The following is a 14,807-nucleotide window of genomic DNA, read 5'->3' on the forward strand; positions in this document are numbered from 1 at the left end:
CGTCTAAAAGGAGCTCAATTAATGGAACTTGCTCTTGGCTGTTGTGATTACCAGTCTTTTCAGAGGACAGACACAAAGAATGTGAAGACTGCTGCATTTAATGGCTGCTGTTTCCAGCTCTCTTTACCAGCATATGTATCTTTTTAATATATTTATCCACGTGGTTTTGTTTGCTAGTGCATGCTAGCTGCGTTTCTTTACAGAAGTGAAGATTTATCTGTGGGGTTTTTTTCCCCTTATCTTTATTTTGTCCAGTTATTGTCACTGTCAAGCTGTGGGAAGAACTGGTAGAGAATAGTTTACAAACACCTCAGGTTTGTAACAGGATCACAAATGACCAGCCAATTTTACAGCCTATTCAGATCATTCAGATAAGGCCACAACTCGGTAAAAAAGCAATGGGTAAAAATCTCATCCTTAATTCTGACTGAGCTTCTTGGGGCTGAAATATAGTTTGCTTTCCAAAGTAGCAATATTTAAAGATCCAGAATGTCAGACAGAGCAGTACACATGCAGCACGAGCTTTGGTTGTCAACATTCAGCTCCATTTCATACAGTATTCCAGCTTTAACAGTAATACTATTAAAGTTGAATGATTTTTTATATTATGCAAGAAAATAGTGATATGATCTGAAAGACAGAAGAAATAGTGACACCCATAAAAGAATCTCTTCTAAAATGATCTTCATTAAGTCTGCCCGGGTGATCTCTGAATTAATTTAATCATCAAATGGCAGTTCTACATCATTTCCAATGTTCCATTGTGTGGTATATTGGTTTTCAGTCTCTCACCACCTAAATCTAATTGTAATGAGATATAAGGTTCAAAGCTGTGAATAAGTTCAGCATTTCACTTACTAATTAGTATATTGTACAGTTTAACCTTACTGAGGTATTTTTGCATTCTTGGGAAAATGTATTTAAAATGAACTCTAGAATCCGTTATAAGCAATGCAAACTGTGCAATGCGAACTAAATGAAGCTTTAAAAATAAAAATAAAACATACATCTACTTTCCTAAAATGACAAGAATTGTGAAGGAAAATAAATTATACTGCTATTTTAAAAATGCAGAATTCTAAACAAGCACCTTTCCAAAATGTACTGCACCAGAAATGTTCCACATGTTCCAAAATGTATGAAGTACAAGACTGCAAATTCCTTAAGGTCAGGTAGTCAAAGTTTTCAAACAACCACTTCCTGATCCCCACCTAAACTCAGAAACTTTCTGAAAAATCTAATTTAATCTAATTTAAATTGTATTGAGTTTATACTGGAAACTCATCAAAACACTCCAAGTGAGTGTGAAAGGAAAAAAGATAAAAATAGGATATTGCCTAGGAAGAACAACTTCAGTGGAACAAGATACCTATATTAAATATGTAAGAGTTTGGAGAACATTTTTTTTGCAGTGAGATGCTTTTAACTGACATGCAGTATTAAATTCTCAGTCAGACCTCACGTGTACAGGCTGTGTGAATTTCAGACAACTGCTCCCATTCTATTCCAGGTTCAGGCAAATGGGTTTTCATCAAGGATTTTTCCAAATGGTATGAGGATAAATACTGTATATGAGCTTTTAAAACTGGCTAAAAAAGGTGTTTCCTTTTACAAATCAATATCCTGCTTATCCCATTTATGATCCAGTTAAAGCTTCTTTAACAAGCTATTAAAATGTCATTTTTTACACTGTAAATAATTTCTTTCTTTATTCATGTCCTTCCCCATTCAAGATGAAAATGAAAACAAGCTAAACTACGGCACCATCTACAAGCTTGTATAAGGTGCTAAACAACTTAAATGGCTTGGTCTGAAATAAGTCTTTTTAATGGGGCCCTGGGCTTAATTCCTGGGGTTCTATCTGTGTGGAGTTTGTATGGTCTCCTCCTGTTCATATGGGTTTCCTCTGGGTGGTCTGGTTTCCTCCCACAGACCAAAGACATACTGGTAGGATAAGTGGCTTCTGGGAAAACTAGCCTTGGTGTGTGTGTGTGTTTGTCTGTCCTGTGATGGACTGGCATCCCATCCAGGATGTATCCTGTCTTGTGCTTGCTACTTGCCAGCATGGGGCCCTAGCACAGCTATGATCCTGTATTAGATAATATAGTTAGAAAATGGATGGATTTATCTAAAACTATTAAATGCTAACTGAAGTGAAACATAAAACTTTTAAAATGCACTAGATTTGTGTTTTGCTTTCACTGCTATATTCTCACATAAAACAGATTTTGAACTAATTAAAAATGTTGCAAGGAGGTAATTTTGTAACCTTTATTTTAATTTACACTTTACAAATGTATAATGTACATAGGCCTATTAACCCTATACAAAAAAATGAAGTAAAGACAAGAGACTTGGTCTGATATAGATATACAAGCAAATGTGTGTGGGAAAGAAATGCATTCACAATTAGTCTTCTACTAAGAGATACAAGACACTGAAAAAGATTTGCTGCATATTATCAACAAATAATAAGATCATACATTGCATAAATGCACTCTGCTAGGTCTCTTTGGAAAACTGGTTCTCTGTCTACGACATACTTATTGTTTCAGTCACCAACCCTCCACAGTCATCATCCTTCAGTGAAATAACCAAATACTTTAAACCAAATGATGGCTTTATCTCCTCTCTTGCTCTGTGCAGAAGCTTCTCTGAAGGTTAAGCCCAACCTGCGATTGTGGATTGTTTTCTAATTCCTGTGGCGTTCCAAAGCCCTAAATGACCCTGCATTGCTTTTTAAAGTTTGAAGTTTATTTGGCTTTCTTACAATAAACCGCATTCTACAATGCATCACCATCCCCTAAACGTGATTTTGAACCTGAAAATCAGCTCTATCGTCACGCTTGTTAGCTTAAGGAAACGTCTGAGTTCTGAGACAGGAAAATCAAAGTCAAAGATCAAAATGATATTAAGAGCAATCTATTAGGCTCATAGGAACTGCAATGGTCTCATAACTTATTTCCAAGTGTAAAGAACACATCACAGGACCAACAGCAGCCATGTTCTCTGACACCATTGCAAGTCAGCCCTTTGACCCTGGTTTTAAACTTGCGAAGGGTTTGGAGTTCTTCAGGGAGCTAGAGAGCTCTTGCAGGAAGGAGACTAAGTGGGAGTCTTTCTCAGACTTTTTGGAGTCGAAGATGACGATAATGGTGAAATGGGGCTCCGGCCGCGTCAGGAAGTAGGTGCTCTGAACCTTGTCGTCGTAGAAATGCACCACCTTGTCCAGCGTGTTCAGGTCGGTGGCTCGGTTGCTCATGATCATAATGACGTTGGGCCAGTGCGTGACGGGCCGGTCGCTGGGCAGAGACACCACGGCCGGGTACTGGTCCACACCCTTGGGGGCTTCCCTGTACGAATGTGGGTGGTGATACCCATGGCCCTGGAAGCTCTCCGAGCCCCGGTTGTCAAAGATGAGCGACACGTTGATGGCGTCGTACTTGCGGATGAAGCCGGAGATCTTGCCGAAGTAGTCCGGGCTGGTCTTGGCCGTCAGCGCCTTCATCTCCGACAGGGTGGTCTGGCGGCTCAGGGCCTCGTGGAAGTAGAAGCTGAACTTGGCCAGCAGGCCGTTTTTCAGCTTCAGGAGCCACAGGTAGAGGTGGGGGGGCTGCACGGTCTTCTGCACCTGCCCGCCGAACAGGTGCTTCCGGGTCTCCCGCTGCTTTTCGAAGACCAGGCCCCAGCTCTGCAGCTTGGAGTGGGCCGAGTGCAGGTTGAGCAGGGAGGGCAGGAACTTCCACTCGGAGATCTCCGCCTGGCACTTCAGCAGCTGGGTCAGCACGTCCACCTCCACCTGGAAACTGCTCTCCAGAGGGCTCAATATCGGGTGGTGGAACCTGTGGGATGACGTGGGAAAAGGGAAAGCAGTTACAAGAGCACCTCCATCCATCCATTCATTCATTTTCTAGCTGCTTCATCCAATTTAGGGCTGCAGGCTCCAGAGGCAAAAGGATATCTGGACAGGAAGCCAGTCCGCTGCGGACACACAATGTTCCCAGAAGCCAGTTAACCTACTAGCATGTCTTTGGACTCCGAGAGGAAACCGGAGCTCTCGGAGGAAACCCACACGAACACAGGGAGAACATTCTGTAGCACCGCAGGTCTAGAAACGAACCCAGGGCAGCAAAGCTAATCACCGCACTGGGTTTTACATATCGTCGTTGGAAATGCCGTAGGCTGGCAAGAAAACTTTGCCTCATGTGGGTCATGGAAAGTTTTAGCCTTTTTATAAAGCCTCTGAGTAACATGCTCTAATTATTTTAAAATAGGTTTTTTCAATGGGTGTGCAAAGTTTGTACAAGACTGACTGACAACTTAATTAAAATCCCCGTACATCACACATTTCAAACCCAAGCATCTGTCTCTCTAACTCTTTACTGCAGGCCATCGCAATCATCCAGTTCTGCTTTCTAACCTTGATGCGCCTGTCCAGAACAGATATTGTTACATCACAGAGGAAATTACAAAGTATTTTATCGAACAAGACTTAAGGCAGGGGTTCTCAATCCTGATAACCCACATATCTGCTAGTTTTTGTTCCACCACAGCTTTTGGTTGAAGCTTAATACACCTAATAATAGGTGTAACTTGAACTTTTTAAATTGTTTTTATTTTTTTAAAACACAAAGGATACTGCCTTTTAAATACAGTGTTTGAGTAATTTAAGATTTCCAGCCTTTAAGGACAAGGACAGAAAACTTCCCAAAGGCAAGGTTATTTTTGAACAAAAAACACGGTATCTTTTTCACTGTGGCATGGTGGCACAGTGGTTAGCAAGGCTGCATAGCCTCCTTGTAGCGCTGGGGCCCTGCTAACCTCGGGTGCTGTCTGTGTGGAGTTTGTATGCTCTCCCTGTCTTGGCTTGGGCTATGAGCCAGGCGCAACACTTGCACTTCAACTCTAACAGTTGTTTGAGTGATGTCTAATGGAATATACTTACTGCATCCATAGAGCAGGCTGCTGTATAACATTATCAACCCAAATTAGGTTTTACTGGTGAAACACAATTCTCAGTGGTAACAGGGCTGATCATTTGTGCATACTGTAACGGTCTGTGGGTGATAGACAAGCATACCGCCCCAGGTGTATCTGGCCTTGCGTCTACCGTTTTTCAGAGTAGCCTCCAACTCCCTGCGATATTAAACTGAATGAAGCCATTAGACAATGGATGGATTGAAAATATATTTCCTCTAAATGTTTCCTCATTTGACGAATTCATTTAGATAGTGGGGAAAGGCAAGAAATGCTTTAAGACAGACCATAAGCTACGTCCAACCAGTTATAAAACAGAATACATTGAAGCAATTTTCAAAGATAGCTTTTCAATAACCGTTAACAAGGTACACAGCTTCTTGCTGTTCTTTGTGGTATTGGTAGTATTATGTATTGGATGATTAATCATACTAGGAATTCCCAAACATAATCCTAACAATAATTCAATCCACAATAAGGATTATGTATTGAATTGGATTTTGAGATCAAAGCCTGTAGTTCCACCTTCTCAATTCTTTATTAAAAATAATAATTTGAAAGCATACCTGAAGTCCTGTTTGGGGTACAAATATGAAAAGTTGCTCATTATTTTACCTTATTTTCAATTTAAAAAGTAAAATGTTCCCATCATTACTAGAACTACACTGTACTAGCCTATTTATCATTCTTCTGAAGTCAGAAGAGGTCAAAGTCAGTATACCTTGCTTTACAGAATGGCATTACAAAAGCAAGCCTATTAACTCTCGAAGTTCTGCAAATAAAATATACAAAAAGTTTACACACCCTTATTGAAATTGCAGGTTTTTGTGATGTAAAGCCAGAAATCAAGATAAATAATGTCAGACATTTTTCCATCTTTAATGTGACCTTGCAATCAACAAAAATCAAGAGAAAAAAAAATAGATTTTTATTAGGAAAAATAATTGAAATTAAATAACCATGATTTATCTTGATTTCTTTACATCACAAAAAAACTGCAATTTCAATAAGGGTGTGTAGACTTTTTATCTTAAGCTCCTGATGCCACCATTCAGCAAAGTAAGCAGCTCCACTGGTGGTTTCCACTTTAGGAATTCCAGTTATGGACGCACTCAGATTTGTTAAAAACATTATGTTCATTTTGATGTCATATTTTGGCCTGCCTCCTCACACAAAATAGCAGTCTCCATTCAGCTTAATTTCCAATAAACCATTATTTTTCCCTGTCTCCTTTCAGAAACAATTGAAGGTGCTTCGCCTTTAAGTGCCATACTGTACTTCTTGAACAGAGCAGGAGCTACAAACGAAGAAAAAAATTACTATTTCAGTTCCTGAAATATATATGAACGTTTTAGGAATCGCAGTAGAACAAGGTGACAGCCAGTAAATTGAACTTTGTTCTATATTACAATATTTGTATTTGTCTTTGAGTTCAACGGGCATCCTGTCCAAGGGGTATCCTGCCTTCTGCCTGTTGCTCACCAGTATAATCTCTGGCTCCCCTGTGACCCTGAATTGGAAGAAGCAGTTAGAAAATGGATGGATGGACAATGTTAAACGAAGGAAGGCCTGTTCATTCATCCATCCATCATCAGAAAGCAATTTGTCCAAACTGATGCCCATTCCAAAAGCATAGGGCACAACTTGGGGTCTTGGCGAGTATGATAAGTCTGTCCATAAAGGGGACACCAGCTCATTGTTTTTGGCAAAATTAAGAACTGTAGAATCAAGACTACCAAGGTCTCTTTTAGCAGGACATCCTGAAGAAAACCCACAAGAAGCTTGGAGAGAATATGCAAATTCCTCACAGACAGAATCATGAAGCCAATATCAAATCCAGTTGTGAGATAACGGCACTAACCACCATGCCTCAATGCCATAGAAAGTTAAATGTGAAAAAAGTATGCTTTTAATAGAATTAACTACTTTCCATGTATCCAGCTATATATGTAGTAAAGATCCCAATATTTATTCTGACCTCCTCTATTCTCTGTGTAAGTTTCTGAGGTAATTATTTCTCATCTCTGGGGTAATTATTTTTTGAGCACTTTTGCTTTATTAAAACTTTTTTTTTAAACAGCATGAATACCCTGGAGGGATATTTAGGTTAGAACTTTTAAGGTCAAAATATATATTTTTTTTAGAAAATAACAGCTACAGGAGAAGAAACTGAAACCCACGTAACTTCACTGTTTTCCACCTGTATAAATTACAGTAAAAAGGGTAGTTAAGCATTTAACCTTCCCAAAAATAAACTACTCTTTAGCTTTCACGACCTGCAGTGTTTTATTTTTAAATAAGTGCAGCCATCACCGCATATTTGTTCATTTTAAATGACAGCACTGCCCTTTTCTGTGCAAACTTTCATAATGCTGGGTTTTTACCTCCTGTCACCACAGGCTAAACTCAAGCGTTATACTCATGCGGATTTTGTTAACTGAAACTTGTTACTGGAGACTGGGAGATGAGTAAAGAGGGAGTTAATATGGAACAGAACTTAACAGTGCACTGGGGAAGGGTAGTGGGTCTATTTTGCTCAATAACTGGGCAGCCCAACCAAAAACCTGACACAAGTCAACATTTACAGTACTGTATATAAACCATAAACAACTAAGAAAGGAAAATTGCAGATATGCCGTTTGAAAATCACGTCAGGTGTTCATGTGTTGTCCCCACAACATACAAATCATTACTGTCTTACAACAGGTCCACAGAAAGCCACATATCTGTCAGTCATTGCTGTAAACAGAAAGAGAAGCTCAGACAAATGACATATAATAGTATATGAAACACATAAGCGTAATGACAAATGACCACATGGAACCATAATGTCAAGGGTGAGTAGATTAACTTTTTGGCAGCAAGTTGTTAAGGCCATGCACAGCACTCAAAGCACATATAAAATGATTCACCTGTGGGGTTCACAGGAATTAGGCCACACTTCAGATTCAGAAACAGACTTCACAGCTCCCAGCTGGGAATCAACGTGTGAAGTGAAACTCGCACAGGGATTTTGGTTTTTTGCAATTTTACGGAACTGTTTCTAAAACATTTTTTATATATATATACAGAGCTCACCAGGCAGGCAAGCAAGAAACCCTGTTTACTGGCTTGAAAAGCAAAGTGACCAGATCAACTTGGCTACCACTTCAGGGCCTGGTAACTTCAATATAATTAAAAATCTGGAAACGGCAGTAAATTCACTTCATCTACCACTGAAGAGCAGTGCCTACCTGTGTGGCTAGACTATGCCAACAGCCCCATTACACAGCAGATGAGGTAGAGGAGTGAGAAATCATTCCACCAGATTGAATTATGGAGGAAATTGAATTCCCTGATTGAATCACGAAGCTTAGCAAGCCCAAAGTGCAATTTCTGAATGAAACAACTTCCACTGTGACACCACATCGCAATCACTATTTCAATAACTTCTGCATGAAAAAACACATGAAGACACGCTTATGTTCAATAATGCATAAGAAATATAACGGGGCAATAACATGCTAAATTAAATTTTATGTTATAGCAGGCACCACCTTGAATAGTTTGGGACATGTAGGCTGTAGCTCACAAGAGTGCTGTAGCCTGTATCTAGAAATGGTAATAATAAACTCCTTTACCCATCAGGGGTAAAAATAACTGACATGAACAGTTTTCAAAATATGGTTCCTTATCCTTAAAGAAAGTGGAATGTGTACTTTACTGTTTCTGCTTAGGGAGAGTGTATATTACCACACTAAGTACTGTAGTTTTCAAAAGTAAAAGTAAAAAAATATGATGGTTACCAACACAGAACTCCTGAAAATATCAGATTTTTTTTATTGGCTGAAAAAAAAAAATGTGGTGAACCACAAAGCTGTACTTTATCTTTGTTATTAGTTTATTGAAAAATCTACAACTGTGGTCTAATACAATTTAATATCCGCTAGGCACAAAGTTCTATACTGTTTGGTGCAGAGTGATTCACAAGGCTGTCTTTTTCCCAACACTGTCATTTGATTGTGCAAAGGTATGTCACAGATGATAGAAGACCCTTTAATTTCGCTTTTAAAATTCCTGTTTAAAGTCTTTTTTGGGGCTGCCGTCAGACATGAAAAGGTCACCCCAGGACCAGTATTTATAAGCAAAAGGAAAAGGCAGGGATAATATAAAACTCTTCCTTTGTCTCATGACAAAAATTGAAAAGGTGTACTGCATAACACAACCATGTCATAGCCAGCAGCTACAGTATATCACCCTGCAACTCACAACTAGTAACCCACTGAAGCTCAGCAGGTGTGAGCCTGGCCAGTACCGGGATAGGAGACCTCCTGAGAAAGCTAAGATTGCTACTGGAAGAGGGACAAGTGGATGCTCACCCTGTGGTCTGTGTAGGTCCTAATGCCCCCCTATAATTAGGTCCTGAATCTCTGCGATCATTAAAAATCTAAATTTTTCTAAAAGAGTAGGGGTTTTACCCCTGTGTCCCGGCCTTTCCCCCTCGCCTTTACCAAAATCCTAATAATACCCATTTACGAACTGGCTTCATCGCTCTGTTCTCCTCCCCACTGATAGCTGGTGTGTGGTAAGCGTACTGGTGCATTTTGGCTGTCGACACATCACCCAAGTGGGGACTACACACTGGTGGAGGGGAGTCCCCATCACCTGTACAGCGCCTTGAGTTGAGTGTCCAGAAAAGCACTATATTAGTCAAGCATTACTAGTATGTGAAACTAGTTAAGCTGTGCAGACGCAGGCAATATATTTTTTCCCCCGCAGAGCGCAACTCACCTTGAACTGTACTTCTGGAGCACAGACTCCAGCGTGCTCACCACTTCGTCCGAGTTGATGGATTTCTGGCTGCTCAGGGAGTACATCTTCTCGTAGAAGTCGGCGATTTCCATCCGGGCTTGGATGAAAAAACAGAGCTGCTCAGACAGGTGAGACAGCAGCTCCTCCAGGTAGGGGGCAGTCCCCCCGACTGCATTGCGGCCCGTGGCTGCCACCTTCTTCAGTTCGTTGTGTAGGGAGGTGTAGATGGTTCTGATGGAGTCCTTGCGGCTGAAAAAAGACTGGCCACCTGCCGGGGGAAGTTTTTAAATGGGGTAAGACAGACAACTACTGTATAACATCACTTTATTAACCTTATACAATTTCTTGCATTAGGAATTTGTCTTTTCACATTCCCCAGCTTGTTCTCCATGAGACACAGACACACAGACAGGGAGAGAGCCTGGGGTCAGAGCACAGGGTCAGCCATTTATACGGCACCCCTGGAGCACTTGGGGTTAAGGGCCTTGCTCAGGGGCCCAACGGAGTAGGATTCCTCTGCCGGCTGCGGGATTTGAACCAGCAACCTTCCAGCCACAGGCGCAGATCCTTAGCCACAGTGTCACCGCTCCACCGCTTCGCCCAGCTCCTCTAAATCATCATAATTCCCTGAGCTTTTTTCAAATCCTGCATCTGTCCTCCACCCCATCTCCACCTTTGCAGATGCCCCATTTAACTCCGCTCTCTGTGAATGAGGGTGCGAACCTCCTCATCCTATGGCCAAACGGTTGGGCTGTAACCAAACAAGTGACCCCAAAACTTATTGGGATATTACACTTTAGAAATATTCAATAAGCATTCTGATTCTTGGATGTCATTATTGCTTGTGAACCCAGGAATCCATATGATCATTTTCTCATTTTGGTTGAGGTACCTTTCTCGGAACTCATATCTTTCTTAGTCCCCTACATCGCCAGTACCCTTGATACAAGACACAATCCCCCACCTTCCTGCTTTCAGAATATATGTACCACATTGTTCCAATAACATCTCCTGCCTTGCACCCCTGTAGTGGAACATGACGCCAAAAAACATCAGAGATGCACCCTCTTCTGGTGCTTCGTCGAGATGTTTAAACTGTTTCTTTGGATACTGTTTTGCTATAATCCCTGTAAAGTACACTTTTACAGCCTGTATCAGCTGCGCTGTGCAATGTTTTGGTAAGTAATGCTGATTGATTGTAGTATCAGACTTTGGTATGTTGTACTGCTGAACTATTTAAGAGCTAATTCATAACCATGAACCATGCATTGAACAAATCACCTAAATTATGAATAATAACAACCCAATTTTCAAAGATGGACTTACTGTAGATAAGTTATTCATAACAATAATAGCACAAACTTTGCTTTTTACACGCAGTGCACTGTTATCTGCTTTTAAATAAAGTGACCTCACAGGTACCAGCTGTGTCATCTGTATGAATAGTTCTGAATTGGAGACACGAGAGGTGCAAAGGTTGAGCTGAACACCCTCCACTAAAATCTTTCTCCTGATGGATGTCAGAGACAATCAAATGTACAGCTGCTGGAATCGGCTAATAAAGTCCTAAAGAGAGCCCTTTTAAGACCAGAATGAGGTTAGTGACTTACACAATAGTCTTCAACCCTAATGCACAGCCTCCTGCAACATCTAGTATTGGTAAAATTCTTCTAAAATAACCTGACAGATAAAAGAGAGCATCATGGCACTCCATCAGTACTTTTAAAGAATAATACAAACTCAATGCACTTACTGTACGTCTTTAAAGTTTTTTTGTTCCTGAAAAGCTTTTAAAGACAAGGCCACACAGCAGAATTTCATGTTCACTAAGTACGCAAATAGCTAATGATCATGGTTGTAAATTGCTCTGTCTGCTCACTTTAACACAAGGAAATGATTTACTTTAATTATTAAATGCATTCAAAGCATTCATTTCTTTGAACCATAAATAAAATATCCATTTTTGTCACAGTACTTTATTACAATTTCTTACCTACTGCAAGTTCACCAATTACAATGTTAAACAATAAACTTGCTGTGCAGGCAACGCTGCAACAATAAGATTTGTGAAACACGTACTCACATTTCTGAAGACATGGATGACACCCTGTACCACTAAAAAAAAAACAGTCCCAAAGTTTGTCCAGAGAGACTAACAACAATAAACAGAGTTTACTGGACTCTATTGAATTTAGAGTCCTTAGTCTTTCACCGCATTCACTTTTCAAAGAGGATTTCTATATTTGGGAGCATGAAATTAGGTCAGGTAATTTTTTTTAATCATTTGCCATTTTATTTCTTCAGAGACATCCACAAACTGTTCAAATACTGAAAACTTATCCGAGGCTAAAACACTGTGAAAGGCAAAGCGAGTGAAGCACAGAAAGTTTACCTTTCATTTTTTAAGTTGTTTTGTAAGCAATTATCCAATTAGCTTTGATTTAACTTGAGCAATGTAAACCCTGAACTTGAATGGACCACTCGGGGCACTTCAAAAGACTGCGGGCACACATTTAAAGGCTCAGAATAAGATCTATAACTGCAGCTTAAGATAAGACTCTGCAAATATAATTAACAAAGAATTAACGGCAGAACGTACAGAAAAATAAAAAAAAAACAATAATTACAATACATGTAAACTACATTAAAGAAAAGTAAGTCATGTGAGAAACAAGCAACCGTCAGCTGATGCAAAGAAACCTGTTTTAGACAAAGCTTAAGGAGAAGGTCAGTTCTTCACTGGAAAAGCTACTGAAAGGGTGTGGGAGAGTATTTCCTTAGTACAATCGGTGGACAAAATAATGTAACACTCAGCAAGTATACATGGTACTCCATACCCAGTTTCTGCCCCAGAAAGGTCATGTTGTGATAGGCTTTCTCGGCGGCGGCCAGATGCGCCAGTGCCGCCAACAGAGACGACCAGCTAGCTCCGACGCTCTTGCTGCCATCTTTCTCTTTCTCGACATAGTCTTTGGCCCTGTCGAAGGAAAAGATCCCCAATTGGGAAAAGAAAGTCTCCAGGACGGCTTGCTCCAACGGAACGGGGCTCAGAGACAACATCTCACTCATTATAAACTGTATGTCTAGGTGCCTCGCTTTAAACGGAGTTCACAAACATGAAAGAAAGCTCGTTTAGCACTCGAGTCTGAATTGCACACATTTGCTTAATTGCAATGCTTCGTAAATCACAGATTGTTATCTTCGTTGCTTGTCATTTGCCAGGAACATTCCTGTCCAATCGCAAGGGATATATTTTTCAGAAATCTGCGCAAATAATATTCTTCGTCACTTAATTCAGACGGAAATGTCTAAATCTTGAGCATGGTTCACCTCTCTGCTACCTAGCATTTACACTAAACATAAATAATTGGGTCTATAAAACAGCTCATCCAGTTTAAAGACTCCATGTTCAGAAAGAGGAATAATAACACTACGGAGTCCGAAGAGGGTCATACGCGATTTACTGCCGAATTACCAGCACGCTAGGCTTTCCTCTTTATGAGCGCAGTCTTATCCTGCCATCATGCGGTAGTAAAAATAGCTTGCTTCAAGGTATAGTATAGACAGCAGTAACTGCAAGTTCCAAACAGATGAAACCTCGCAATAAATCAGGTTTTGACTTCACAATCAAAATCCTTAAGACAGTTAATAGCTTTTGACTGTATGCAGTTTATCTAGCATCAAACATTTATTGTATAGGCAATATACAGTGCCTTGCGAAAGTATTCGGCCCCCTTGAACTTTTCAACCTTTTGCCACATTTCAGGCTTCAAACATAAAGATATAAATTTTTTTATTTTATGTGAAGAATCACCAACAAGTGGGACACAATTGTGAAGTGGAACGAAATCTATTGGATTTTTGAAACTTTTTTAACTAATAAAAAAATGAAAAGTGGGGCGTGCAAAATTATTCGGCCCCCTTGCGTTAATACTTTGTAGAGCCACCTTTTGCTGCGATTACAGCTGCAAGTCGCTTGGGGTATGTCTCTATCAGTTTTGCACATCGAGAGACTGAAATTCTTGACCATTCTTCCTTGCAAAAGCCTCAGTGAGGTTGGATGGAGAGCGTTTGTGAACAGCAGTTTTCAGCTCTTTCCACAGATTCTCGATTGGATTCAGGTCTGGACTTTGACTTGGCCATTCAAACACCTGGATACGTTTATTTGTGAACCATTCCTTTGTAGATTTTGCTGTATGTTTGGGATCATTGTCTTGTTGGAAGATAAATCTCCGTCCCAGTTTCAGGTCTTTTGCAGACTCCAACAGGTTTTCATCCAGAATGGTCCTGTATTTGGCTGCATCCATCTTCCCCTCAATTTTAACCATCTTCCCTGTCCCTGCTGAAGAAAAGCAGGCCCAAACCATGATGCTGCCACCACCATGTTTGACAGTGGGGATGGTGTGTTGAGGGTGATGAGCTGTGTTGCTTTTACGCCAAACATATCGTTTTGCATTGTGGCCAAAAAGTTCGATTTTGGTTTCATCTGACCAGAGCACCTTCTTCCACATGTTTGGGGTGTCTCCCAGGTGGCTTGTGGCAAACTTTAGACGAGACTTTTTATGGATATCTTTGAGAAATGGCTTTCTTCTTGCCACTCTTCCATAAAGGCCAGATTTGTGCAGTGTAAGACTGATTGTTGTCCTATGGACAGACTCTCCCACCTCAGCTGTAGTTCTCTGCAGTTCATCCAGAGTGATCATGGGCCTCTTGGCTGCATCTCTGATCAGTCTTCTCCTTGTCTGAGCTGAAAGTTTAGAGGGACGGCCAGGTCTTGGTAGATTTGCAGTGGTCTGATACTCCTTCCATTTCAAGATGATCGCTTGCACAGTGCTCCTTGGGATGTTTGAAGCTTGGGAAATCTTTTTGTATCCAAATCCGGCTTTAAACTTCTCCACAACAGTATTACGGACCTGCCTGGTGTGTTCCTTGGTCTTCATGATGCTCTCTGCGCTTTCAACAGAACCTTGAGACTATCACAGAGCAGGTGCATTTATACAGAGACTTGATTACACACAGGTGGATTCTATTTATCACCA

The 14,807-nt window shown here is 40.5% G+C and overlaps 1 protein-coding gene across 2 annotated transcripts; it reads right to left on the reverse strand.

Annotated features, from left to right (window-relative positions):
- Nucleotides 1-2,257: 2,257 nt before the first annotated feature.
- Nucleotides 2,258-13,212, reverse strand: kics2 (KICSTOR subunit 2). 2 transcript variants are annotated; one of them, XR_015941454.1, is made up of 4 exons: nucleotides 12,606-13,212; nucleotides 9,748-10,036; nucleotides 2,822-3,842; nucleotides 2,258-2,649 (listed from the first exon to the last, which is right to left on the reverse strand). XR_015941454.1 is itself a non-coding variant. In XM_088646692.1 (3 exons), the coding sequence occupies exons 1-3, from the start codon at nucleotides 12,835-12,837 to the stop codon at nucleotides 3,026-3,028; spliced, it is 1,338 nt and encodes a 445-aa protein (XP_088502818.1). In that variant the 5' UTR covers nucleotides 12,838-13,212; the 3' UTR covers nucleotides 2,258-3,025. The 2 variants fall into 2 exon arrangements, 1 of the variants encoding a protein (XP_088502818.1); XM_088646692.1 differs by having other exon boundaries at nucleotides 2,258-3,842.
- Between the last annotated feature and the right edge of the window lie 1,595 nt (nucleotides 13,213-14,807).

This window comes from Lepisosteus platostomus, chromosome 9 (genome assembly GCF_059453375.1).
Source record: "Lepisosteus platostomus isolate fLepPlt1 chromosome 9, fLepPlt1.hap1, whole genome shotgun sequence".
In the NCBI taxonomy this organism is placed as follows: domain Eukaryota; kingdom Metazoa; phylum Chordata; class Actinopteri; order Semionotiformes; family Lepisosteidae; genus Lepisosteus; species Lepisosteus platostomus.

Coding starts and splice junctions, on each gene's coding strand:
- kics2 (XM_088646692.1), bottom strand. CDS start 12,837: ATGAGTGAGATGTTGTCTCTGAGCCCCGTTCCGTTGGAGCAAGCCGTC. Junction 10,037..12,605: donor CTTTCTGGGGCAGAAACTGG/GTATGGAGTACC, acceptor TTCCCCCGGCAG/GTGGCCAGTCTTTTTTCAGC. Junction 3,843..9,747: donor CTCCAGAAGTACAGTTCAAG/GTGAGTTGCGCT, acceptor GTCATCCCACAG/GTTCCACCACCCGATATTGA.